A 27725-nucleotide genomic window follows, 5' to 3' on the forward strand; every position below is an offset into this window, starting at 1 on the left:
TTCAGATAAATACAGTAATTTTGCAAAATTAGCATTTTATTCATCCATTATCACATAATTATCTTTATGTATTTATTGAAATAGAACAAAAAAGGAAACATTTTCTCAAATGTATATGCAATTTATAGTTTATGTGTAAGTGTTGCTTTATGGACTACTATTAACTGAAAACAAACAAACAAACAAAAAAGATGGGATATAACATTTTAACCTCAGCCCTGATAGGATGCACATTAATGGAGCCACACACACTCTCTCTCTCTTTATCTGTCTCTCTCACACACACACACACACACAACCTTCAAGATGTTCCCAAAGGACATTACTTCTACATTTACCTCCATTTACAGCTTCTTCACTATTATTGACTCAGATGTCAAGGTCTGTAATGCTGAGAAGAGTTGCTTCCCATAGCTCAATAATGTAAGCGGCGGTCTGCAATCAAATTGAAATTTTTCTTGCAGTGACAGCACTAAAGGGCCGTGCGAACAATTTAGCCAATCAAATATTTACATAAATCCTTTTTTCATTTACCTGTTACTGAGCATTTAGATCAATGTCTGGTGTTGTTTGGCTAATTTTCATTCAAGGCCTATTATAAGAGGCATTTCTTCCCCATCAGTGTTGCACAATATTTGCTATTGTAATGCAAAATGATATTACACCAGGATACACATTTGAAGGTGAATGTTACCTCAAGATTTTTAAATAGCACGTTGAGTGTTCCTTCATTTGTTGATGTTTTTTGGTGGATTCTTATGTTTCAGGTTGACCTTTGAGTGAGGAAATCATATATTTGATTATAACACTGCCTCAGGACATTTATAAAAAGAGTCAAAACAATGTGGAAAGAGAAAACTGCAAATTGATTTTTGTTCATCTGTGTTTATTTCCAAAAGGCACTCACTACATTGAATGTAATGGTTGCACAAGATACTGCAGATACTGCGAACAGCAATTTACTAGCATGTGCAGCCCGAAGTAGAGCTCAAACATGGACATTTCAAAGTCTCAAGAAGCATGTTTGTGGTACAATCAATACCATAGCATGATAACATTAGCACAATAGCATGCTTTAGGGATCCATGTCTCTAAGTTGTATTGAATGCTTTAAAATATTTTAAATTTTCATAGCTTTTTTCTTATCACAAATATTCAGTCTGTCGCTGCATTCGCTCTAGACTATTGCAAACATGAAAAGAATAATTAACCGTAGCTTAACAACAAGCATTTTGCTGCAGCTGTAGATGTTTGTACGTGTGCGTTTACGAGTTGGTGGGAATGAGGTACTGATATGTGTCTCTGCCTCAGGGAATTTCATTAATACAGTCAGCAAGACAACAATCACATCAGACAAAGCAGTATTTGGTTTCAACAAACACGCACACAAATATGTCGGACACTCTCAGGCGATTAGCACAAAATTATTTAGTGGTGCGTGAAAAGTTCTAGAGTAGACTAGAAATATTCTGGAAAAGAAGAGACATTAATCATAAACCAAAGACAGAAACTTCTAAAAAAGTGCAAAATTTGAATCTGATCATTGATTTGTTCATGTACAGTTAGTATTTTCAACAAAGAGCTTCTGGAAAACATAAATAAACTGCGTTCCAAACTTTAATAAAGCTAAAACAGAAGTATGCCGTATATGTGTTTCATCAATATATTGAATGTCTAGTAGAATTCAATTCAAACAAATTATTTAAAATGTTACCCTGGTCATAGTAGTAAAGTAACATTGTAGATATGTTATAATGTTGTGGAATTGCCTCTGTCAGACAACTAATAAAGTGTCAACACAATGGCTTGAAGGCATAGTTCACCCAAAAATAGAAAATTTAACTTTAGTTAGTGTGTAATGTGTTTGAGCATAAACAACATCTGCAAAGCTACAACGCTCAATGTTCAATGCAAAGGGAGATATTTTCTTTTACAGAAATCGCTTTTTAAGGATTACAACAAACAGCTGGTAGGGACTACAACAAGCTTCTTCCCGGGTTGGTGACATCACAAACCCCAAAATTTACATAAACCCTGCCCCCGGGAACACGCAACAAAGGGGGTGAGGCCATGTTGAGCTGCTTTAGAGAAGAGGAAGAGTTGTTGTAGTAGAGTGTTCTTGCCATGCTGTCATTTTACGCCGGACTGCTTCACAAACGTGGGTCAATTCAATGCTAGATTTGCACAAAAGTTTAACATGAGGGCACATGCTAGTCAATGAGTTGAATCCACAGCAACTACATAAATTTATCCACTAACCATTCAGAAACATCCAGATGCATCTATAAATTGTAGCTTCTTCCTGAGTCTCTCCATCAGAGTCTGACTCCAGTTTGAACAATGTAAGGCTGAACACCATTACTGACAATCGTCATTTTGGCTGCGTGAGATTCTCCAGCTTTGTTGTCGTTGAGCAATCGAAGCGTGAGCTGTTAAAGCTCCACCCTTTTCTGGAAAGGGGGCTGTGAGCAGCAGTTCATTTGACACACAAAAACAGCATGTTTTTGCTTACACCCAAATAGGGGCAATTTGACAAGCTATAATAAATTATCTGTGGGGTATTTTGAGCTGAAACTTAATAGACACATTCCGATGACACCAAATTCTTATATTCTAGTGAAAAGGGGCTTAATAGTTGAATGGATAAACAGTTCAATAGTTTGTGATTAAACTCTACAAGACATTCTGTGTTTTACATATTGTTTTCCTTTCTACCTTATGGCTTCTCTTCCATCCCACTGTCCTAATCTTTCAAAATATTAAAACAGTACTGTGTAGCAACAACCTTAGATATTTCATGAGAGCGCAGGAAATTGTATGTCAGACATACAGTACAATTGAACAACTACAGTAGGACTACAAGCCCTGAGATGTGATAGGTTAACTTCATAAATCTGGATCACACATATTGATGCACTTGTTTTACAGGACAGTAGAGCTCCGTGCATATACAACGTGTCAACAATTTAACATGTTTTTTTGTTGTTGTTTTTTTTTTGTTTTTTTTTTTACTTTGAAGAGATTTATGATCTTTGATCTCGGGGGATTTAAGTCTCAAGTTTAGTCTCTCCATTTAGAATGGGTGGGAAATCTTGACAAGCATTGTTTTTGAAGTAGTTATGCTTCCTTGAAGTAAAGTATGGCAGAAAGAACATTGAAAGTGCAACACTTTTAGTTACACTTCAAACAAACTGCCAATGTAGCTTGCTACAGATTTTTCATTTGATGTCCAGGACTTTTGAAGAGATTCTTTCCAAATTATACAAGCATTACTCAGCGGTCTGAAGAAGAGAACTAAGTGTCTTCCAGTGCTACAGTCACCATATTTCCATTATCAAGTTATCAGGACACAGTGAACAGTTAAATGAACAGCAGAAATTGAGATTCTCACATCTCAGCTTAGGGTAAGGGCTAAACAAGGCACTTTTGGCATGTGTTATTTTTTTACGCTGTTCCATCTAGGGCTCCATCTGCACATGGAACTCTTTGTCTTCAAGTTTTGTCTCATTTTCTTCCTCTTTGGTCTGTGGCGGTAGAGGCATGAATCCGTTTTGTTTATTGGGGCTCTCCGCAAAGAGAGGTAAGTTGGTCAGACTGGTGTTGACCTCTTTCTCAAGCTCCTCGTCCTCTGCCTCTTTCTTCTCCTCATCCATTGTAGGAGTATTACAACTGAAGGAATCTAAGGCTTTCCGACCGTCGTCTGGGATGTTCTTTCTCAACTCTCTGTTCTTGTTCCTCTTGGCTAGTTTTGTGACTGAACCAAGGCGGTTGAAAATGTTATCTTCAGAGTATGCCTGGCTTGGGTCGCTCCGTCGATGCTCATTCTGCTCAATTCGTAGACGTAGGTTGTTGAGTTTCGTGTCAATGCTCTCCTGGGAGGATGTCTTGAAATTGGTGGCATCCAGGCTATTGAAGGCAGCTCGACGTTCAGGGGACAGCATGTCTAGGGAATGGGCCCGCTGGTCGAAACCCAGCTGCCTACGCTCCATGCTGCGAATGGTGGCAGCCCGCTGCAGTTTGTCGTGAACTTCCACACTGAGTCGACGTCTGGTCTCACGGAGCTCTGCTCGAACATTAGCTTTCCACTCTGCAGCGTGAGCTTTAATTTCACCCACCTTGAACAAGAAAACAATGGTAAATAAACCTGTGAGCCTTCAGTTGTCCATGCAAATAATTATTTGAACTTTTTATGGGTCAATAACAATAGTAGTAGTATTGCAAAGAATTTCATATTAAGGATTATTTTTTCTTCATTATGATATCAGGAAAGTTGTATCACCCTGATATTTTTACTTTTATGCTCCTAAACATATCAAAATGAATTATACATTTTTATCATACAAGAGACATATTCAAATTTTTGTATGTATAAATTGCATTTTCATTGTATTTTTAAGTAAATGAATCTAGAAGTGTCACAACATTAACCATTACATCATATATGGATGTAGAAAAGCTGGGAATACTCAAGGTAAATGCAATGCTATCATAAGTCTCACCTCCATTTTTGTCTTTTTAGAAAGCACCCTCAGCCAGTCTCCAATCATGCTTAGAACTGCAGCAAAGTAAGCCAGTCCAACTAGGATCCAGAACCACACCAGCGGTCTGTACCATTTGCGGTACTCTATTCTTCTATTGCCTCCTGGAAGAGATGCATAAATGACACTTTCATTTCAGAGGTGCGAGCATTTGATTGTCTTTTAAACCTACAAAGATGCTTTTTGAGAAGTACATCAAAACCTCCTGCCAAATTCATGTAAGCTATTTTCCTGACAACAGCAATCAGGCAAGCTAAGTTCTTTTCTTGACAATTCATGGTGTCTGGAAGTAGAAATACTTGAAAAAGACAATAAAATGCTTTTATATGCTCTGTGTTTTATTCAGGTAGTAAATGAAACAGAGTCTATAATAGAATCAACATGCACAAGTAAAGTTCTTTTCTCCATCCATTTTGCCTACCAAAGCAAACCAAAAGCCATTAAAACGGCCCCTTGACAGGAATCTAAGTGAGAATAAATGTGATTTAAATACACTATATTGCCAAAAGTATTGGGACACCCCTCCAAATCACTTCCATGGCCACAGGTGTATAAAATCAAGCACCTAGACATGCAGACTGCTTCTACAAACATTTGTGAAAGAATGGGTCGCTCTCAGGAGCTCAGTGAATTCAAGCGTGGTACCGTGATAGGTTGCCACCTGTGCAATAAGTCCATTCGTGAAATTTCCTCACTACTAAATATTCCACGGTCAACTGTTGGTGGTATAATAACAAAGTGGAAGCAATTGGGAACAACAGCAACTCAGCCACAAAGTGGTAGGCCACGTAAAATCACAGAGCAATCCGATGGACGAGTCTGGGTTTGGCGGTTGCCAGGAGAACGGTACTTGCCTGGCTGCATTGTGCCAAGTGTAATGTTTGGTGGAGAGGGATTATGGTGTGGGGTTGTTTTTCAGGGGTTGGGCTTGGCCCCTTAGCTCCAGTGAAAGGAACACATAATGCTTCAGCATACCAAGACATTTTGGACAATTTCATGCTCCCAACTTTGTGGGAACAGTTTGGGGATGTCCCCTTCCTGTTCCAACATGACTCCGCACCAGTGCACAAAGCAAGGTCCATAAAGACATGGATGAGCGAGTTTGGTGTGGAGGAACTTGACTGGCCTGCACAGAGTCCTGACCTCAACCCGATTGAACACCTTTGGGATGAATTAGAATGGAGACTGCGAGCCAGGACTTCTCACCAACATCAGTGCCTGACCTCACAAATGCGCTTCTAGAAGAATGGTCCCATAAAAGAAATTCCCATAAACACACTCCTAAACCTTGTGGAAAGCCTTCCTAGAAGAGTTGAGGCTGTTATAGCTGCAAAGGGTGGGCCAACTCCATATTAAACCCTACGGATTAAGAATGGGATGTCATTAAAGTTCATGTGCACATAAGGGCAGGCGTCCCAAAACTTTTGGCAATATAGTGTATGTATTTAAAATAAGATCAAAATCTGGCTAATTTTTGTCCCAAAAGGTAGATTTTTTTAACAATTTATTAATTAAAAAAAAAATAAAAAATACTATAATCATTTTGAAATAGTTGTAGCATCATTTCCACAAATTTCCCCTTATAAATTTTGTTCAAAAGTTGGTTTACTTGGTTGCCAGAGAAACAATAACATCATTGAAGGGTATGAGATGAAATCCCTGCTGCCATTTTGAAATGCGTTCAACTTCATCAAGTGGGCGAGGGAAGTTTATTTGGACAGACCCTCGACCCCTTGATTTTGACAGAGGGAGCGAGTCTACTCAATATGTACACTTCAGGCAGATCCATAGACCACAGTGCAACAAGATTGTGACGTCACGACAGATCACGCTTAATTTACCCCCAAACCCACATAACTCTAGTGTATGATTTTGGCGTTATAGTGATATTTATCTGCATAATGTTTTAAGCTGACTGGTAAAGTTTATTGTATTGTTATCATTTTCATTTGTATAATTGTTTATATTTTCTCCAACAGCCCAAGCATACATAAAGGCCTATAGAATGGTGCATAAAACTAATTCATAATTCATGTAAACAATGAATCAGCTCCATAGCGAATTCCAAGTGATCAAGGGTTTTTCAACACATTTCAAGGGTTCTGTCAGTAGTGGGCACTCGTGTAACAAAAGCAATGATGTGCATCTGAGTGAACGAGGCGGAGGGAAGTAGCAAGGGAAGGGCATAAAAAGTTGGACTTAAACAGCCTATGTGTGAAGAAAATACAAGTAAAAAACAAGGTATATTTACTTTGCTTATATATCACTCGAGAACAAAATATTATGTGTAATTTCCAATTATAGACACTAAAAATTTCAGGACACTAAGAAATAAGCCTTTGCCAGACCAAAGAATTTGCCATTTTATTATTTAAATGATAAAAAAAAAGTCCTTTCTATCATTGTCATTTCCATCACAGAATGCCATTAAGCACAATACATCATTTGAGGTGTGCTGAAAATAAAACTGTGGTAGAGGTTTCGAGACTTTCAGAAACAATAATGACAGAAATCTACATACAGTGTCTATATAAAGTCGTCATACCCTGTGAAAATCTTTACCTTTTATCACATTATACCCTCGAAAATAAAATAAATTGAGTCTAACTTTTTTACACATTATAACCCTCATCATCAAAGCGAAAATAACATTTTAAAACATTCTAGTGAAATACCTGGTTTGGTAATGTGATCACCATTACAACTTGCTAAGGTGCAACCAATCAACTTCCAGATCAAACACCAGACTAATTGCCCAACCTGACATCAATTGTAGTGGTTTTTAATTACTTCAGAATAAAACCAGCTGTTTCTTGAAGATTAGTAGTGCATGGTACTGCAAAGAATTCACCATGCTTGGGAAAGTGCTTTCAAAAGGCATCCAAGATAAAGGAACAAGTTAGGAGAAGGCTACAAAAACATTTTGAAGGCTTTAGCTTTTCCTCTGTAGTACTGTTCAGAGCATCATTAAGACATAGGAAGCCTATGGCACCACCAACACATTGCCTAGATCAGGCCGTCCATCCAAACTAGATGACCGAGCCAGGAGGACATTGATCAGAGAAGCTACCAAGAGGCCAAAGGCAATTTTGAAGGACTTACAAGGCTTTATGGCTGGGACTGGTAAGACTGTGAATGTGACAACTATTTGACATCACCTGGCCTGTATGGCAGGGTGGCAAGAAAGAAGCCTTTTGTGACCAAAATTGAGACCAAAATTGACCACAGAATTTGACTGAACTTGAGCAATTCTACAAGGAAGAACAGGCAAATATTCCCCAATCTAGGTGTGCAAAGCTAGTACAGACCTATCCAAAAAGATTAATGGCTGTAATTAAAGCAAGGTGGCTGTACAGAGAATTAAATCAGGGAAATTATGACTTTTCCAACCCTGTTATTCTAGATTTTATTTTATTATTTATTTATTATTTATTTTTCTTTCATCAGTTTGATGTTGTAAGGCAAAATTTGTAAATAAAGCTGGAAAAAGGTTTTGTTTTCAGGCTGTATGACAAATAAAGTAACTATTTCAAAGGGGAATGATGATTTTCTATAGACACTGTATATACTGTTATACTATTGGTGGACAAATAAAATAAACTAGTGTGAGAAATGTCTTTTCACATTCATTTAAACTAAAATTTGTTTGTACCTGCAACATAATCTCCGATCCCAACAGTCGTCAGGGTGATGACCACGAAATAGATCGACTCCAGCCCGGTCCATCCTTCAATGTGTTTGAAGATGATGGCTGGTATGGTGACGAAGAGGATGCAGCCAGCCAGGATGAACAGCAATGTAGAGGCCACTCGGATCTTGGTCTGGCTTATTTGATTGTGTTTGCGCTGGAAGGGGTGAAATAGACAAAAAGCAATATCAACATGAAAGATGAAGCAACATGGTACAAGAGCCATTCTTAGTCACGCAAACAGCACGACTTCATAGCCAGCAGCGACCACATGTGGCATGAGAAGACATTTCGTGACTTCGTGAAGGTGGCATGTGTTCATTAGCTCTCTGAAGGGCCTAATGATGATCTGAAGGAGACTGATTAGCTGTAATGAGGTGTGATCTCAACCTGTACTGCAGATGCCACTGCCACAGCATGCTGGAGCCTGCTGGCATCAGGAGCCACAGTTCTCTGATTATTTACTAGGCCTGTACCTCTGCTGTGAAGAGTCTGACTAACCGACCACAAACAAGTGCTGTGATATTCCTGACTAATGCCTCCCAGAAAGTGATAAAAAGGAGTGACCTTGCATACTCTAATTTGATAATCACTTGACATGCTAATTGTCAGGGTAAACATATTTATATTAGAACATTTAACATAAAAAATACATTGTTAGTTTAATTTGCTTGGAATAATCACACTAGTGTTTTTCAGGTGTATGTATACACAGAACCGTTCAAAAGTTTGGTGTTGATAAGACTTAATGCTTTTGAAATAAGTCTTATACTTACCAAGGCTGCATTTATTTGATTAAAAAAAAAAAAAATACAGTAAACATAATTACAATTCAAAATAACTGTTTCCTATTTTAATATATTTTAAAATGTAATTTATTCCTGTGATGCAAAGCTGAACTTTCATTACTCCAGTCTTCAGTGTCACATGATCCTTCAGAAATCATTCTAATATGCAGATTTTTTTTTTTTGCTCAAGAAACATTTATTATTATTATTATTATTATTATCAATGTTGAAAAATGTCTCAGGTTACGCATGTAACCATGGTTCCCTGAGAAGGGGAACGAGACGCTGCATCCCCTAGAGGGTGCTATGGGGGATGCCTCTGGCATAGCGCCCTCTAGGGGACAGAGTGTGAGTTCCCAATCGAAAGGTAACATTTGTGCTGCATAATATTTTTTTGTGAAAACAGTAATATAGAAATTGAAAGATAAATGTATTTACTGTAAAAAAAAAAAAAAAAAAAAAAAAAAAGTGTCCTTGCTGAATAAAAGCATTAATTTCTTAATTTCTTAAAAGTATTAATTGATTAATTTCTATCTAGCCCCCAAAAGTATTTTTACTCTAAGGGTAGGTTTACACAACAACAATGTACTAAAAATGGAAAAGTCTTTTTGCGTACAGATGAAAGCATTGTCAAAACAATCCCAGTTCACATGGATCCGTAAAGACGACTAAAACGTTGTATTATTCATGCCAGGCCAGTAGTTGTCACTTTGTAAAGAAACACTACGCGCCTATTGACTGAACACATAGTACAAATGTGCATGCAGGCACCGTTTTCACAAATTCGCGTTTTTGTAGTTTACACAGAGATGATAACAGTATAATTTTCAAAAACTAGCACTTTGAAACCCGTTTTCAAAAGTTTGCATTTTCAGGCCCCCAAAACGCCGTTATGTAAATGAACGACCAAAATGCATAAAAAGTTTTCTGTTTTTATTTGAAAACCGTGTCATGTAAACAGCCCCTTAAAGGCCACAAAACTAAGTATGCATCGCATGTGATATCTAAATACTATGTATTTTGAGTGTTTTATATATGTAAGCCCTAAAATGCAGTGATTATAATTTTGCATATCAAAACATACCAAAGTTTTTTTTTTTTTTTTTTTCAGGATCATTACATTGTTCTTGACATCTCACTTCCAAGACGATTAATTGCTTAAATGCTTAAATAATTATAGGATCAGATAAAAATCATATAAATATGGAAAAATAAAGAACATTATGTGTCATCTCTGTTTTTTACCTTGTGGTAACAAAGAAAAAAAAATGTCATTTAGCTATGCAATTCAAAATATATAAAAAAAACCTAGAAAACGGGTATTACAGGTGTTTGAAGCTAAAAAAAAAATCATACACTTAACTCCGGTTTCACAGACAAGGCTTAAGCTAGTCCCAGACTAAAATGCATATTTGAACTGTTGCAACTTGTACTGACATACCTTAAAATATGTCACTGCCATCGTTTTGTCTCAAGATGCACACCAGTAATGTTTTTTTGTTTTTTTCTAAGGCACGTTTATAAAAGCTACCTAAATGTCCTAATTGAACTAAGGCCTAATCCTGGCTTAATCTAAGCCCTGTCTGTGAAACTGGGCCTACATTTTTTTCTCTGTTAAATTTCTCAATTCCTACTGCCAAAAAACCTGGAGACTGACTTTCATCACCTAGCGACGGCTCGTCCTGACTGCAAATCAGAAAAACAAAAAATCTGGGCAAAAGTTGTGTATTGTATTCCAGCCTATAGACGTGTGCCTTACCACAGAGCCCACTGAACAGACCGTACGTCCATCAGCCTTGCTTTCAATGACCTAGAAAAGAAACGCTAGTTTTGTGCTCAACAGTTCACTTACCCTGAACATTTTCTCCACTTTAGCAATGCTCTTCACAAAAATAGTCCCTAGCTGATCACCAACACCAGCCAGCAGAAAGCCAAAGAGTGGGATGCCAAAAATTGCATAAAGGATGCAGAAAATCTTCCCACCCTCTGTGCTTGGAGCGATGTTGCCATAACCTTAAAAAGACAAGAGAGTAATGGTGTAAATTAAGACAACAGTAGCATTAGTATGTCAAATTAACCATTATATATTCAATGTGACATGAAGAATGCAGTGCAATAAAAAAAATTGTCATATAATGGCAGGGGGTTCACAGAAAGGGGACTTTATTGGCTAATTAGATGGATATTCAGTTCTAGGCCTCTGCAAATGACACAAAATCAAATGGAAGAGTCATAAACATCTTCTTATTATGGCAGATATACTGTAAATCAAGACTCCAAATCAGTCTGTTAATTCCAATGCTATCCAGCCTAATATACTTTTTAGGTTTACCATGCATTATAGGAAATTGCCTCCTACGATCCCCATGGATCAAAATGTGTCTACTGAGAGCATGTTTGAAGGTTTAGCAACTGAACTGTAAAAACTAATCTTGTTTATGTCTTTGTCCATTGCCTGCTGGATGGCTGAGCCAATGAGAAATGACATTGAGAGTCCTGTCAGCATTTAAATACTCACCTGCATTGCACAACAGCTTCTTTAAGTAATCAATCACAGGCTCTGGCAGGTAACACAGCGAGCAGCTTATGGACTTTAAGCGCATGGAATGCTCCGTAAGAGTTCAAGCGGTGAAATACTGCCTCCCTTTGCATTCCTGTCTATGTATTTTTAAAAATGCACATGCACTGTGGTGTGTTTCATGTATGTATTGTTTACAGATTGCCCCGTAATTGATTTATTCTCATTGAGACTCTAAAATGTAGCTAAAATCAATGAATCGCTAGTTTCTAGTTTCATTTGGATTGACAGCTGAAGCAGGCATAGTTTCACACATGGCATATAAATGGGGTTGGCGGGAAAAAAAAGAAAAAAGATTGATTGGTGGTTACATGGTCTGGCATATTGACTGAAAGTGAGACTATAAATGTATGACACAAGCAAATGCCTTGTATTTGGCTTGAGCTATGCATATTAATGTGGTTTGGAGAAGTCTAGTTCCTTATGGTAGGAGTTTAAAATGCACGTATAATATACAGGGATGTTTAGACGTTACCTATTGTTGTTATCACAGTTCCAGCGAAGAAAAAGGAACTCCCTAAGTCCCAGTGACTGGAGTTGTATGATGTGTCTCCGATAGGACTGACTCCAGCGTTCACTGCATCTACAGAGTGCTGGGAAGAGATAAGACTGGAGTTTAAGTCCATTACATGAGCAGCACGTCTTGCAAATGATTAATAGTTCATACCAGTGACAGATCATTTAATGTGGTAATGAAAAATCAAAATTGGTATCAGGCCAGAATAAACAAATAATTTCAACATCAAAAGGGACTGAAACTCTAAAAGCCATACTAATATTGAATGCATTTTTAAGGAATTATGGAGTATTTACTTGAAAAGGGCAAAACAATTTAAGGCTTTTAACCTAGTCTTTTGCGCAATTTATAAACCAATATCTCAAAAAATAATGAAATAAAATGAATCCACCCATACATTTAAAGGGACAACTCTCTCACAGTTGTCAAAAAAACATAAATAAACTTCTCAGTGACGACATTTCTGCACAATGATATCACATGTTATTTGTGATATTTTCAAAATGAAATGTCCAGTGATTAGTGCTAAAAGCACATTCAGTTTTATCTGAAACAGATGAATGTGAATCTGGCAACATTTTATTACACTGGTATCGCACACTGCATTGTATCGTGACAGTTTGCAGATGAAATGTTCCATGATAAATTGTGTGATGCAAACACATTTGCTCAAGCAAAAATGTCATTTTAGCTTAATGCTTCTACAAGTCTTTGAGTTCTTTTATCATGACTTGTGTTTCACAGTACTTGTACCCGATCGCTCCACATCTCAAGTGCAGTGCTGTACTAGGTGATCTACCGAGCAAGTTTACTACATCCAAAAAGCCATACGTATGGAGCTGTTTATGTTATGCAAATGCCAAAAAGTATTGGTTTAAAAATCATGCATTATAGTAAAAGTGTTTTGAGGTCATAACATAGCATTGTGCAGGGAATTGCATGGAATTAAGTCTTTATTAATTGCTAATCTGACCCTGTAATCAGAATTTGTGTGAAAGGAAATAAAAGTTGTTGGTGTTTTACTACCACTAGAGTTAATTTCACTGTAGTGAAATGTATGTATAGGTAGTTTTTTGGAGTTTTGCAAAAAAATTAGGTAGAGGTAGCCAAGTATTTTTCCAATAAGTTTATATGCATCAACCAGTACATACTGTAAAACATTAGGGGTGTAAGGGTACATGTATTCACAATACGGATGTCACGGTTCAGTGTATACAGTCAGTCACAGGCGATCCACACTCCAATCCAGAAGGGGGCGCGCGGTAATGCAATGCTGTTTGCTAGTCGCCACAACAGGAAAAAGTGCAGACAAAAAGAACAGATGATCTATGCATAGATATGCTTACATATAATCTTTCAACCAGTGTTTCAACCACAGAAAGACATCAGTAAGACAGCTTGAGAATAATATCTCACATAGCATAACATTTACCTCAGGCAAGTCATTTAGTGTCCACAGCATGTTACTGTAGTTCACTAGAGATATGAACTCTAGAGGGGAGCATTTCACTAAATATATGCACTATATTAGCTTATATATTCATTATATTTACTTTACCTATTAATGTCTTCATTATTTAGTACATTTAAATATGTTTTTTATTAAATTTAAATTAAATAAATAACCATTTTATAATTAGATTTAGAAGTTAATGCAAAACCTGCCTTATGTGAAATTTACATTTTTTTAATTTTATTTATTTACTTTATTATTATTATTATTATTGTTGATTGTTGTTATATCTAAAAATAAATAGCAACTGAATTTAATAGTTTGGGCTCTGTTGTTAATTGTAACCTTTAATATTATAGTAATGTGCAAGAAAGGGATTCCTGTATATAGTTCAATAAACCAGTGTTTAATAAAAAAGAAGAAAAAAAGGAACAAATTTATGTTTAGTTTTTTTTCCCCTGAAAAACCGAACCCATACCGGACCGTGACTGTACTTTTACAACCCTATAATACATCCACCCAGATATTTTGGTGTATGGTGATACATTGTGCCTCATACGTTCTAGTGATGCCTGGAAGAATTCCACATGGAACAAACAATAAATAAATCCTCTTTTGTAATGTAAACTGTGGTTTTCAACATAGTTTGTCATGGTCAAGGCATCCTACTGAGGTAATGATTCATTTGAGCTGTCTAGCATTAATGAGCCTTTGATGATTAGATGTATCATTAACAGAGAGGAACAGAGAGAGCGGATCAGAAACAGGTCACTCAGCCCAACAGGAAACCTGGAGAGCAGATGGAAGTACTATACTGAGATCAACAGGAAGCGGCTCAGGTGTGACAAACAAGCGTGTGGGCAGCTGAAGGGCAGGTACACAAGGGCAGATTCAGAATCTCTTAGTCTAGACTGGATGCGTAATACAAAGTTTGAGCCAAGTGTAAAAGCAGAACCCTATGCAAGAGAAAAGAATGCAAATGTATCAAATTCGCAAGAAACTTATTTTGATCTAGAACAAAATAAGTTACGTACTTTATGAATAATGATGAATAGCAGAAATCTAAATAAAATCTTTGCATTTTGGGGTGAAATTCAACATTTAAATTCTCTGTATCTTACCAAACAATCCAACGTGATCTCATGAGAAAACGTGTGTATTTTTACGTAAATTGTGGTTCTACCACACGTACATTTACTTACGTTTTCATATGACATGGCACTGATATCGAACGCTCATTGGTTCTCACCTGTTTCGTCACAGATTGCGACATGCCGTGTTTCAGTGGATTGACATTTGAAATGAGTGCGCGCCTTCATGGAGAGAAGCCGGATTTATCATATTTTCATTGATTAATAAGTTAAATTCTGCTCTGTACCCTATAAAAACTATTACCGCAAGAGATGACTGTGACTGGAACTCATCATCATTTGAACTACTTTTTGGTACCACTTTTGACATTTTCGCAAAAAATAAATTATTGTGATTACGCTTGTTTGTCTGTCATTCTTTTATTTATAACAGTAGGTAGTTTAAAGAAATGGTTATGGGTAGGTTTAGGGGTAGGTGTAGGATTAGTGGCTCAAAATATCGTTTTAATGTTAGATTTTTCCTAAAATGGTCATTTTCCTACACATTTCTGTTCTTTATGTTTTATTCTTTTAACATTCTGTATAAAATGGGTAGGTTTAGGTTCGGGATGGGGTTTAGGGATCTTACATTTATCTACAAAACGATAAAATGGAAATTATACATATATCTTTATGACATGAATGATTCGAAAACATTTTACGTTTTTTCGCTGTAAAAACGTAAGTATTTTTACGTTGCTATAATTACGTCAATATTGTACGTTTTAGCACCTTTCTAAACATACAAAAATGTACGTTTTGTGTTTTTGAAAGTTACGTATTAATACCTACGTATTAACAATGAGAACAGGCTGAATAATCAGCTTCAGATTTTTTCTCAAGAATGGAAACTGCTGTCCCTTGATCGAGCTCAATTTTCTCTTATAATGGGATGTTCTCGACCGTTTACCACAAATGGGTTTTACCTCAACACAGACTGCTAGAAAGCACAAATTTGCATTCCATCTGTCTCTGCAACACCAACTCTTCTTCAATTTCATCTCTGAACTGATCTGAATATTATTTTACTCCATCTGCTTGCCAGGGTGACTTGTATATGTGTCTGTATCCCCAACAGAGAGATGTTATACCACTTTTAAGGTGGTGAGAAGATGTCTTCGAAGAAACATAAATGCGTCATTACAGCAGACAGCAGGTGCTCAGATGACAGCATCTGGAAGCTTTCAATCTCATCATGAGTCATTGTGACAGGAGTAAACCATATATATGGAAGCTGTAAATACTGTCATGAGTCATATCATGATCTGTTTTTTCTCTATAAGATTCTGCCTTAAACCCAGCCAAATTAATCAGGCAACCACATCTATACTAATCACTGTGGCACTGTGCACTGATTCCAAATTAAATTTATAACGAAAGCATGGGTTTTGAAAAGATGTATGCAGACTTGTCATATACTGTAGCACCGTTTCCACAATGACAAAATCACTCACTCCCAAGCCACGGTTACTGTCACAGAGTGGCACAAGACACTTTTCCTTTCATTTCATCACACGTTTTAAGTTGCCATATATACATGGTGTTTTGCAATTGATTACATTTTTTGGTCACACTTTATATTAGGTGTCCTTATCTACTATGTACTTACATCAAAAAAATAAGTACAATGTACTTACCGTGTTCATATTGTACTGCAAAACATTTGTGCTGCTATTGAGGTGGGATATGGGTAAGGTTAGGGACAGGTTTGGTGGTATGGGTATGTTAAAATGTAAGGGAAGGGTCAACAGTGAAATTATAGCTGTAATTACAAAAATTAATTACAGCGGTAACACTTTATAATAAGGTCTCATTTGTTAACATTAGTTAATGTATTAACTTACATGAACTAACAATAAGCAATACATTTGTTACTATATTTATTCATATTTGTTAATGTTATATTAAAATCCAGTTCATTGATTATGTTAGTTTACAGTGCATTCACTGTTTACAAATACAACATTTGATTTTAATAATGCATTAGTAAATGTTGAAATAAACATAAATGTTGTTGATTCTTAGTTCATGTTAGCTAAAGTAGTTAACTAACTAAAGTAGTTAAGGTGTTACAAAATAGTAAAGAAATGGGGGTGTTATCATTGCCAAATTTGGAGTATTACTATTACGCAGCCCAGATTAAGCCAATTTTGAGCTGGATGCAACCAGATAATACATCAAAGTGGAAATGTATGGAAACTGGGTCACTTGATGCAATTAGTACAATAATATTCTGTGGAAGAAAGAAAAAGGTAAATACTAGTTATTATTGTTTAGGCGAAACTTTTAAATGTTGGAGAAGAATTTGCAAAGTGATGAATATTAGTGATCATGAGATGGTTTGTTTAAGAGAAATAGCAAGAGACCCAGATTTTAAACCAAATACTTTTGATGATGTATTCAAGGTCTGGGTCAGTAAAGGACTTCAAAGAATTTATTAAATATATGGAGACAATGAGATGGAGGCATTTGAGAGTATAGGGAAAAAAATATGTATTGTTTTACAAATTATTTTACAAATATCTTCAAATAAGAAGCTATTTAAAGGATGAGATTAAAATAAAAACTTTAGATGGTATCCACCCTTTGTTGCATTTTATGATTAATGTTAGTGAAGTTAATAGAGTAGATAATTTGATAGGACAAATCAATCAGAAAAATGAAGGATATGGGTTTATATAAGATTAAAACAAAATGGGAAATTCAATTAGATAATAAAATAACAGAGGGAGATTGGAAACAAAGTTTAAAAGAAAATTTAAGAACTACGCAATCTCCATATTGACAAGAATATGCTTGGAAAATCAATATGCGATATTTTATAACACCAGAAATATCTTCCAAATATAATTATTTATGTTCAGGTTGTTGGAGAAGTTAAGGTGAACTTAAAGCTCATTACACTCATATATTTTATACTTGTAAAACAATAAAAAAAATAAATAAAAAAAATAAAAATTGGACAGAAGTAATTCAGGTAATAGAAGAAATTTTTAAGAAATCAAATATAATAAAGATACAACATATAGTTTTGGGTATAGGACCTAGGCTACTTAGTAAAGATGAGTTATCTATTTAGAATACTGAGAATTACAGCGTTTAAAGCAATAACAAAGTTTTAGAGAAGCCAAGAATCAGTTTTAAATAATGGGTTAGATTTACTTTCTAAAGTACACTTTATGTAGAAGATAATATAGGAAATTAAGAGCAAACGTATACATTTTAAAAAGATTTGGGCACCTTTAAAATTAAAGTATACAGTATATTATAAAAATAAAGGAATGTATATATTAATTACCTTCTTATATAATCCTGCCTCCACTTATTTATTTATTTATTTTATTTTTTTTATTTACTTATTTAATATTATTATTAATTGATGTTTAAATAATACTATTTGAATTACTTATTAGGAATTAGGTGTCATTATAAGAGTTTGAAATGAAGTTTTTTTTTTTTTTTTTTTCTCCATATGTAAAAGTGCTTAATTATGTATATATTGCTTATTGTTCTAATTTTTCTTTATTTCTTTATTTTTTATTTTTGTTTGTGTGTGTTGGTATGGGTATTATCACAAAAGAAAAAAATGAAAGGAAGAGAAAGTAGAATGAAAAATGAAGAATAACTATTGGTAAAAAAAATATTGTCTTTAAACGAAACGTTTATTTGTATAATTGTATTAAATATGCTTAAATTGAAAGACATAATAAAGTATAAAAAAAAAATAAAGTGGTAAACTAATGTTAATTAATGAAACTTTATTGTAAAGTGTTACCAAAAAGCCTTATTTAGCCAGATTTAAATGGTCTTTTCAAATATCTCTTTCAAATATATGCATATTTTTTCTTCTGATTTTTGTAGTAAAATATGACTTGGACATCATGAGATTCACTCAGGATATTATTTATCCAAAAGATATTTTACCTCAAAAGAAAAAAATAAAATCCAGTTCTCACAACTGTGATCAAAATATTATATATATATAAAGTCTCATTGTCAAATATTTATATAATTTGGTAGAGTTTGTTGTATGCCTTTAAATCACAAATTAATTTAATTAGATCATTGCAAAACATTGTTTTACTAACCATACAGTATTAAGCAGCAGTAAGCATTTAAAATGATTATTTGTTTGTTTGTTTGTTTTTGTAATTTATTATTTTTTGTCCTTTGGTTTTGGGGTGAAATATGCAGTTACAGTACATTTCTTAAACGTTTTGTTTGTATTTCCCTCCCAAATCATTTATATATATATATATATATATATATATATATATATATATATATATATATATATATTGCCAGTATGTAGTAAGTAGGATAAATAACAGTTTAATGGCAATATTTGCTTTAATTTTCTGGTAACACCTTAATAAAGTTCATTAGTTAGCATTAGTTAACTACATTAGTTAACATGAACTAATAATGAACTGCACTTATACAGCATTTATTAATCTTTGTTAATGTTAATTTCAGCATTTACTAGTACATTATTAAAATCAAGAGTTGTATTTGTTAACATTAGTTAATGCATTGTGAACTAACATGAACAAACTATGAACAACTGTATGTTTTTAACTAATGTTAAAGATTAACAAATGCAGGATTGCTTAGTTCATGTTAGTTAATACATTAACTAATGTTAACAAATAAATCTTATTGTAAAGTGTTACTAATTTTCTTTGCAAATAAAAGAATCTGAGCAAATGCCAAAGCAATTCCTAGGGCTGTACACCAAACAGAGAACGTACAATACACTAATGCTTGAACATTTCCTGCATGGCTATTTTAGCTGAAAACACCTTTTGAGTGTTAATGCTTTGTCTGGTGTACAGCTCGAAGAAGTGCTTTGGAATTTCTTCCCATTCTTTACCTCCAGTTACATCACTGCCAGATTGCAGTACATATGCACGGCTCACAGCCTGAGCAGAACGAAAGCAACAGCTTACATTCAGCTAATCCACACACCACTAGCCTGAATCATCGATGCTTTGCAGCATTTATAATCAGCAAAACCACAAGTTACGTCTCTTGCTGCTGATCTGTTTTCCATTTTCTTTGTCTTCCAGCTCAAACAACATTCTACAGCAGAAGCTGACAGGAAGCCGCTGTCGTGTCCGCCTCCCTCAAGCTCTTCTGGAGTCAGTGAGGCTGAGCTATTTTGAAATGGTGCTTTGTTATAAAGCTTTCAAATGCTGCTGGTTCTAGATTAAATTAGGGTTTCAGGTTATTGATTCAATTATGGTTTTTAACCTCCCCGCCTTAGTCATTCCAGGGAGCATTGCGATGGGCGGGCTTCACGTTTTCCCCTGCCCATACTCCTGATGGAGCCCCATTAGCGAAAAAAGAATCAAGATTACCTAACAGATGCTTTTAAGACTTGATTGTTCTTTATCTGCGGAGCTGGATGATTATCGTCACTCATCTATCAAAGAAGCTTCTGTTCCTTTAATTTGGCTCCACCTCTGAAGGACATCTTGAGAGAAACATCCTTAGCATTTTAGTACCAAAATCACAGTAACAAACACGACTACTACTCAACACAATCAGAATTCCTAATTAATGTAGAATGTGTACTTAAACAAATGGTCTTCCAATCAGTGTTGTTATACGTGTAGTGAATCATGAAAGTGGCCGAATAGTTAAACAGCATTACAGCTGCTTGAGTCATATGAACATTTTTCCAGAAGCTGATCTATATTGTATGAAAATATATGACCTGTTAATGGATTCCAGTAAATCAGATAATGTGTTTGTGATTTTTGTTGGGGTTGTGTGTGTGCATGGAAAGAAAGACTGAAGAAAGAAAGACATGAACATCTTGGATGACATAGGGGTGAGTAAATAATCAGGAAATTTTAATTCTGAAGTGAACTAATCCTTTAAGTCCGTTTTGCAACCTAGGGTCATTGGTAAACGTGTCTACCATTTATTCAAAATTTCAAAAATGTACCTATACATACAGTTTATTCCCTTTCACACAAATTATGGGGTGTAATTATAAATACAGGGGCAGAATGTCAATTAATAAAGACTTATTTGCACTAAATTATATCCTCAAAACACTTTTACCATAGTGCATGATTAATAAACTAATACATTTTGACATTTTACTCACATAAACAGCTCCATATGGCTTTTCTGATGTAGTAAACTTGCTCGGTAGCTCACCTGGTACACCTCATTGTATTTGGGATGCCGAGCGCTTGGGTACGAGCAGGGTTGCCAGGTTTTCACAACAAAACCCACCCAATTGCTACTGAAAACTAGCCCAAAACTAGCCCAATCGCATTTCACGGGGGGTCCCACAGTAAAAATCGCATTCCGGGGGGTAAAATCCGTGTTTTTGGTGGGGCTACCCAGGTAAAAGTTGCATTCCAGGGGCTAAATATCATGTTATTTGGGGTCGCTTCTACCCGCAGACATGAAAAACAACACGCGGCAACAGTGTAAAAGTAGCCCAATTCCGCGGAAAAACGCAGATTTGGCAAGACTGGGTACGAGTCCTGGGTACATTATTTTCCTTTTAACGGCATTTCATTTCCGAACTGCCACGAAACGTGCAACAACTAATGTAATAAAACATTGTCAGATTCACATTCATCTGTTTCAGATTAAAATGAAAAAGAGAATCAATTTAATGTTGATTTCAATAGATACTGGGGTTAACATATTGCTAAGCTAACGACATTTAACTTTTAACAATATAAAATATAATCAATAAATATAATCAATATTTCTCTGAGTTTATCTGCCATCTTGGATGGATTTTCACTGAATTCAGCATTATGGGACTGCATTTTCCGAATACATGCTATGCTTTAGAATTTGCTATGAAGAATGGCCTTTCCTTTGTGAGGGTGCCTATGATGCCTTACAATGCTGTCTATGTAGTCAGCTCACTTGGTATTGGAACAGAACCAGAGTCAATATCTGGAAGGTCTCTGCACTTGGGCACCACTTTCCCTGTTTTATGAGGAGCTGTAAGCACTGATCCCTGAAAACCCCAAGACTAGCAAAAGAGTGACGCACTGCAAGACAAATAAACTGCTTCTGTCAAGCATGAGCAGAACTTGACCCTTGTAAACCAGGCTATAAACAGATCATATGGACAAGAATTTCTCCACCTTTGAAATGGGCATGTGTCTGTAGGGAGTATAAGAAATTTATACAAAGAAATCAGAAATTTATAGTGACTTATGCGCCAAATTGCAAGGTCTTCCAACCTGATCTCATGATAAATGTAAATATTTTATGAGTTTGCAATTTCTTAGGAATGCGTACTAAAACTTAGGTCCACCCCTAATCCTATCCCTAAACCTAACCCTCATTGGGACGTGAGCAAATTGTACCAGTGTACAAATGAGATTCTATGATTGCATGAGAATGTATGCCAAAACGTAAAATATATAAGAACTGCCATGAGAGTGTATTGGGTCTTCAGAAGGCATACAATAGCTTTGCTTAAAGGGTTAGTTCACCCTAAAATGAAAATGCTGTCATTAATTACTCACCCTCATGTTGTTCCACACCCGTAAGACTTTGGTTTGTCTTTGGAAGACAAATGAAGATCTTTTTGATGACAGAATGCTGTCAGATTTCCTTCCATAGACTGCCTTTGCAACTACCACTTTGACGCTTCAAAAACTTCATAAAGAGATCGGAAAACTAATCCATATGAATCGAGCGGTTTAGTCCAAATTTTCTAAAAAGAGAATCGATCACTTGTTATGATGAACAGATTTAATTTAGGCTTTTAATTGCATGTAAATGATCAGCGAACATAAGCAGAAGCTCAACCAAGCCTAACCTGAATAACGCACAAGAACAAACCTCTTCCGGAAGCTCAAAAGTGTCAAAGTGGTAGTTACAAAGGCAATCTGACAACATTCGGTCATCAAAAAGATCTTCATTTGTCCGAAGATGAACGAAAGTCTTACGTGACTTACGAAAGACTTATGTTTCATGTGGAATGACATGAGGGTGAGTAATTAATGACAGAATTTTCATTTTGGGGTGAACTAATCCTTTAAATAAGGGGTAGTTGTAACGTGTATGTTTCACTGTGTTCCGTCCCTGTTTTGCCTGTCTGTGTTCCCTAGTTATTTCCATGGTTGTTAATTAGTTCCACGCACCTGTTTCTGTTCAGTTGATTACCCTCCCTGAGTATTTAAGCCTTGAGTTCTTTCTGTTCATTGTTCGGTTTCGTCTGAGTTTTACGTTGTTGCTAGCTCTCCTGAGTATTCTTGTTCTGGATTACTGGATTAAAGACTGTTTTTGTTATATTCTCCTGAGACGTGCACTTCACTGCAGCAACACGTGTCAACAGTTCACCCAAAATGAAAATTCTGTCATCATTTATTCACACTCATGTCATTCTAAAACGGCTTTTGTTTCTTCTGTGGAAGAAGATAGTCTGAGAAATAATATTGTTCATATATAAGAAGTCAATAGGCTTTAATGCTGTTTTGTTTACAACATTCTTCAAAATTTAGTTTTTTTATGTTCCACAGAAGAAAAATAAGAAAACAGATGGGGCTGCTGAAAAGGGAGAACAATTGGATCTTTTGTCCTAGGCCCATGGTTTTGGGAGACCAGGCGAGGTAATCATAATTTCACCGGACTGCAGATGCAGAATGTGATTCGAGAAGGACCCCTAGAATGCAATCGCTTGGAATCTGTAATGAACATTTTGGACCGGGCCCAACAATTGCTTAAGGGTGAGTAAATGATGATAGAATTTTTGGGTGAACTGTTCCTTTAAGCAATTAAAATTTAATTTGCATATTCAAACTCGCCAGGTTTTACTTCACTGACACATTTGTTCTTGTGTATCTCTTAACTGATGAGACAATGGTCACAATGTGTCACTATAAGACTTGGAATAAGGCACAGAACTTTTAAGGACTATTTTTAAAGAGCTTCCCATCCTGAGCTATGATGTCAAAGACAGCAGACAAGGAAAATGCTTTTAAGACACTCCGAAAAAGAAAGATTTGCAATTTAAATTCTACTTTTGGTCAGAATACCTGGATAAAGATGCTCTTTGCATCCCAGGGGGTGTAATTACAGCGTCTACCAGCAGGGGCAAATGGATTTGTGCTAATCAGCAAAACCTTGAACCCTTGATGTGAGATGGTCAATCATAAGTCAGTACAGTACATTACAGTACATTAGCTTTGCAGGAATGAAAAATCTTTTTTTTTTTACAACATTAGACATCACATCATAGACCTGACAAAAATATATTACTCAGGTTTCAGAGATTGAAAGGTTGCAGGGTTTGCAATGCTTTCCTCCATAAATCTCTGCTGTTTTATTGCTGAGCACATTTCTGAAAAGTCGTGTTAAAGTAGGCTCGGTAAGTGAGAACTACTAAAAACCAAAAATGGATTTTGCACATTGCTTCAACACTGCACCGATTGATTTCTGCCATCATGGGCACTATTCATCAAACGCTTCAACTCTACACCAAATGGGTTGCTGTCATAAATTTACTATGACAGTCTGCTCTGATATCTTTACATTTATTTTCGTCGGTTGCTCCATTTAGCATTGTCCAACCGCTGTGCCCCGGCCTATTTCATGAGTGAAGCTCACATGTCAGACAGATCGATGAAGCTATATTGTTACACTAGATCTGAGATCCCACTAGGGACACTGCCCGAGCTCTACTACAGACAAGCAACAGTTTTACCTTGATGAGCTCTTCCAGCTCATCGGGGGTCACGCAGGGATGTTTCTGCAGGAAGGCGGCCTTCTTCAAAGTGATGGTGTCTTTTTGGTTGCTCTCGAAGGGTTGCTCCATGGCTCTGAACACCAGACCGCCAGCGACCAGGTACGCTACCACCACCACAAACACGGCTAGGACAGTCTTCCACTTCATGACTGTGAGGAGGGCTGAGCCGTCCGCAACCGCCTCCATGCTGGCCACCATACTAGCAGGCCGGGAGACAGAAAGGCGAGGTAATGTGCAGCCCATTGGGTTCTGCATGGTGGCCACACTGGCCTGCACCAAACTGGACTGCAACATCCCTGGTTGGACCTTCTTTGGCGGTACCAGGTTGGTCTGCACTGGCACTGTTAGAAAGAAAGACAATATACTGTTACTGTTGTTTACAACACTGGTTCTCAACTGGTTTTGCTTCAGGACTCTGTGATTTTGCCAAGTAACACATGTTCCTGGAACAACATTTCTGTCTGAAAATTTTGTCCTAACCATATCCCTACCCCTAAACCTAACCCTACCCATAAGATATCACTAAAATCATAGGGATTGAATAACTCTATGTAGAACCCTGGTTGTAAGCCTAAACTTGATATAAACTCTAAACTTGTCACTCAAATCTGATTGGTCCATTGGAATGTTGTTCCAGGAACATCAAGAAACATGCTGTACTTGGTGAAATCACGTTCACCCAGATTTTACATTGAACATCAAGTAAACACTAAACAAAAATGTTTGTAAAATCTTATATTAAGTGAAAAATATTGTATAGGTCATACATTCTTTTACCTTGAGTAGTTTCGTTCATAGTTTCGAGGATGGGAGCATGACATGCAACCTCTTCATGACGGAATCTAACTGACAGATGAATTTGCGACAATAAAGTTTGGATCATGACGTCCAAAAGAAAAGATATGCATTTTCTCCATTTTAAAAGCTGATAAACTTACGATATTTGCTATCCTAAAAGCACTGTTATATGATGATTTGCTTTTTATTTTTTCCTGCTGTCCACCACTCTATCAGAACAGACCTGTGATCTGTTGCAAACCACTGATTTACACTGTAATTAATCCACTGGGAAAACTAGCCTATTCAAGAACTAAAAATTAGAATCAAATATAATTTACTTTTTGAGTTTAGGGTTTGCTTTTCTCCTGTGTTCATTTTACTTTATTTTTTAGAAAAGATTATTTTAAGTTACATTAAAACACACTACATATGAGAAAGGGTGGTGTTTTACATGTAACAGTCCCAAATGAAGCCTCTGAGCATTGCTGCATATACTCACACATGCCTCATGCCTGCACACACACACACTTCTATTTGCTTTCTGAAAACCTATTACAGTGGAAAGCAGCAGTACCAGGGTGGAGCAAGGAAGCTATATTGTTTCTGACCGACTACATTCATAAACACATTAAACAGGTAAAAACATAAAAACACTGCTAACCAATTTGCATATTCTAAAAAACAGACATCATCTTGTGGAGGTGGAACTGTAAATAAATTAAACTGACACTATCTTTAATCAATAAACCAAAGAAGCCATTAATCACACGAAGCACATATGAAGAGAAATTCTCAAATTATTTCCCCTAAACTTTCTTGTAGTCAGGCAATGCCTTCGGCTGCAATATGTAGTATTGCACAGCTATTTATGTGGACACTATCCCTGCGGCATGACCGCAATAATTTACTGTGACAATTCGATAGGTTGTTTACAAGCTATTTTGACCCTACCTTTGTATTTTCTCCCCCTAAACATTCAGGGCACATTATTATGTGAAAATGAACACTTTTAATAAGTCGTATTAATTCGAACTTGGATTAAAATATAGCTCTACAATAATAACTTCAATTGTATAACCATGTAGTCGCATTATATGAAGGGTCTCAAAGATATGTGAAAAAATATAGGCCTGCAAACGTAATAATATCAATAATAAAACTACTTTTTAAAAATCCAGAAAGGTCATAAAGTATATGTTTATTGCTTCGTATGACATTATCTGCAACGTGGTTAAGTATATAAACGCCAGTATCGCGAATATGTGTGATTTTTCTCGGTATTGTAAGATTAGGTAATGCGCGTGTCTCCCGCGTTTCATTATGCATTGCTCGTATCTCTGCATAGTACTCGACTTAGACACGCAACAACGACCCTCTGTTTATGTGAATTTAGCCTTTCGGCTTATATTGACGTCTCTATGACTTGTTCCTGTCCCACCCTGCTAAACTATTGCAGCAAACATCAACTATACAGTTCTCTCGGTCATGTCGTGATTGTGATTTATCTTGTGGGGAAGACCTCTTAAGCATAAGCGATGTTGTGATTGAAACGCGTGGATGTGAATCTTAATGAAGGTGTCCTGGTAAACTGAGACAGACAGAATGAGATCAATTATTAGAGACGTTAAACCTTTGGTAATGCACCACTAACTGATCACAGTCAACTACCTCACCCATTGGTACTCCATCATCATTTTGCGCATCTTGGTTAAAGTGCTTTCGATTGAATTAGTTGGGATCTTAAATCACTCTACATGACAACTGGCTGCCAGAGCGCGTGTATGCTTCATTATGCTCATTATAACTTCTGTCTAAAATGCGGCATGAACAATACTACCGCATGTATGCCAATGGAAATGCGTTTTGGAAACGAAATGTGCCTACCTGGTGGGGGGTTCCAGTTCCCTGGTTTCCTTGGGTTTTCCGTTGGAAATTTCATTTTGGATTGGAGTTTAATTCATGAATTGATCTCGTTTGATGAAGAAAGGCAATAAAGCAATTCAGGAGATACGGCGTAACTGTTGAATCATGCAGCGAATTTCCTTGAAGACATTGTTTTTAAACGAGACAGGGAGGTAAAGGGGCGCAAGCATGAGCTCATCTTCATCTTCAGGCGTGTAAAGGGATGTGCTGCTAGACAAGGATGAATCTGCCTCTGTCTCTTCATGGCACTTAAGAGTTCCAGATCACTCCGCCTTTTGCCAATTGCACCATTTTCCACGCGTCAGAGACCCTTTGTGTGTGAGGCGAACGGTGAAGGTGCAGCAGAAGTCCACGCGCAGTTGGGGGCATCCTGTGAGCGCTTTGCGAATGGACTACATCTAGAAGGCTTTTCTCAACAGCCGCAGTATGTGGCAAGCCGGTTTAACATTTATTCCCCAAGACTTACTTCATTTTTAAGTCAAAAGTGAATATTTGTAATTAATTAAAAGCAATCATACTTTGACCATTTCACCATTTTTTTATGGATACTCGATGCTCCATTTCCCATTCATGAAACCACAGCCTTCCTCT

The 27725-nt window shown here is 36.3% G+C and overlaps 1 protein-coding gene across 2 annotated transcripts; it reads right to left on the reverse strand.

Annotated features, from left to right (window-relative positions):
- Positions 1 to 865: 865 nt before the first annotated feature.
- kcnk10a (potassium channel, subfamily K, member 10a) lies at positions 866 to 27725 on the reverse strand. Of its 2 annotated transcripts, none has more exons than XM_051873994.1 (7): positions 27096 to 27725; positions 24390 to 24772; positions 12068 to 12185; positions 10867 to 11027; positions 8191 to 8383; positions 4500 to 4642; positions 866 to 4115 (listed from the first exon to the last, which is right to left on the reverse strand). In XM_051873994.1, the coding sequence occupies exons 1-7, from the start codon at positions 27148 to 27150 to the stop codon at positions 3459 to 3461; spliced, it is 1710 nt and encodes a 569-aa protein (XP_051729954.1). In that variant the 5' UTR covers positions 27151 to 27725; the 3' UTR covers positions 866 to 3458. The 2 variants fall into 2 exon arrangements, with proteins under 2 accessions (XP_051729954.1, XP_051729953.1); XM_051873993.1 differs by lacking the exon at positions 27096 to 27725 and adding an exon at positions 25209 to 25486.

The sequence above is a fragment of the Ctenopharyngodon idella genome, chromosome 20, assembly GCF_019924925.1.
Source record: "Ctenopharyngodon idella isolate HZGC_01 chromosome 20, HZGC01, whole genome shotgun sequence".
Taxonomy (NCBI): domain Eukaryota; kingdom Metazoa; phylum Chordata; class Actinopteri; order Cypriniformes; family Xenocyprididae; genus Ctenopharyngodon; species Ctenopharyngodon idella.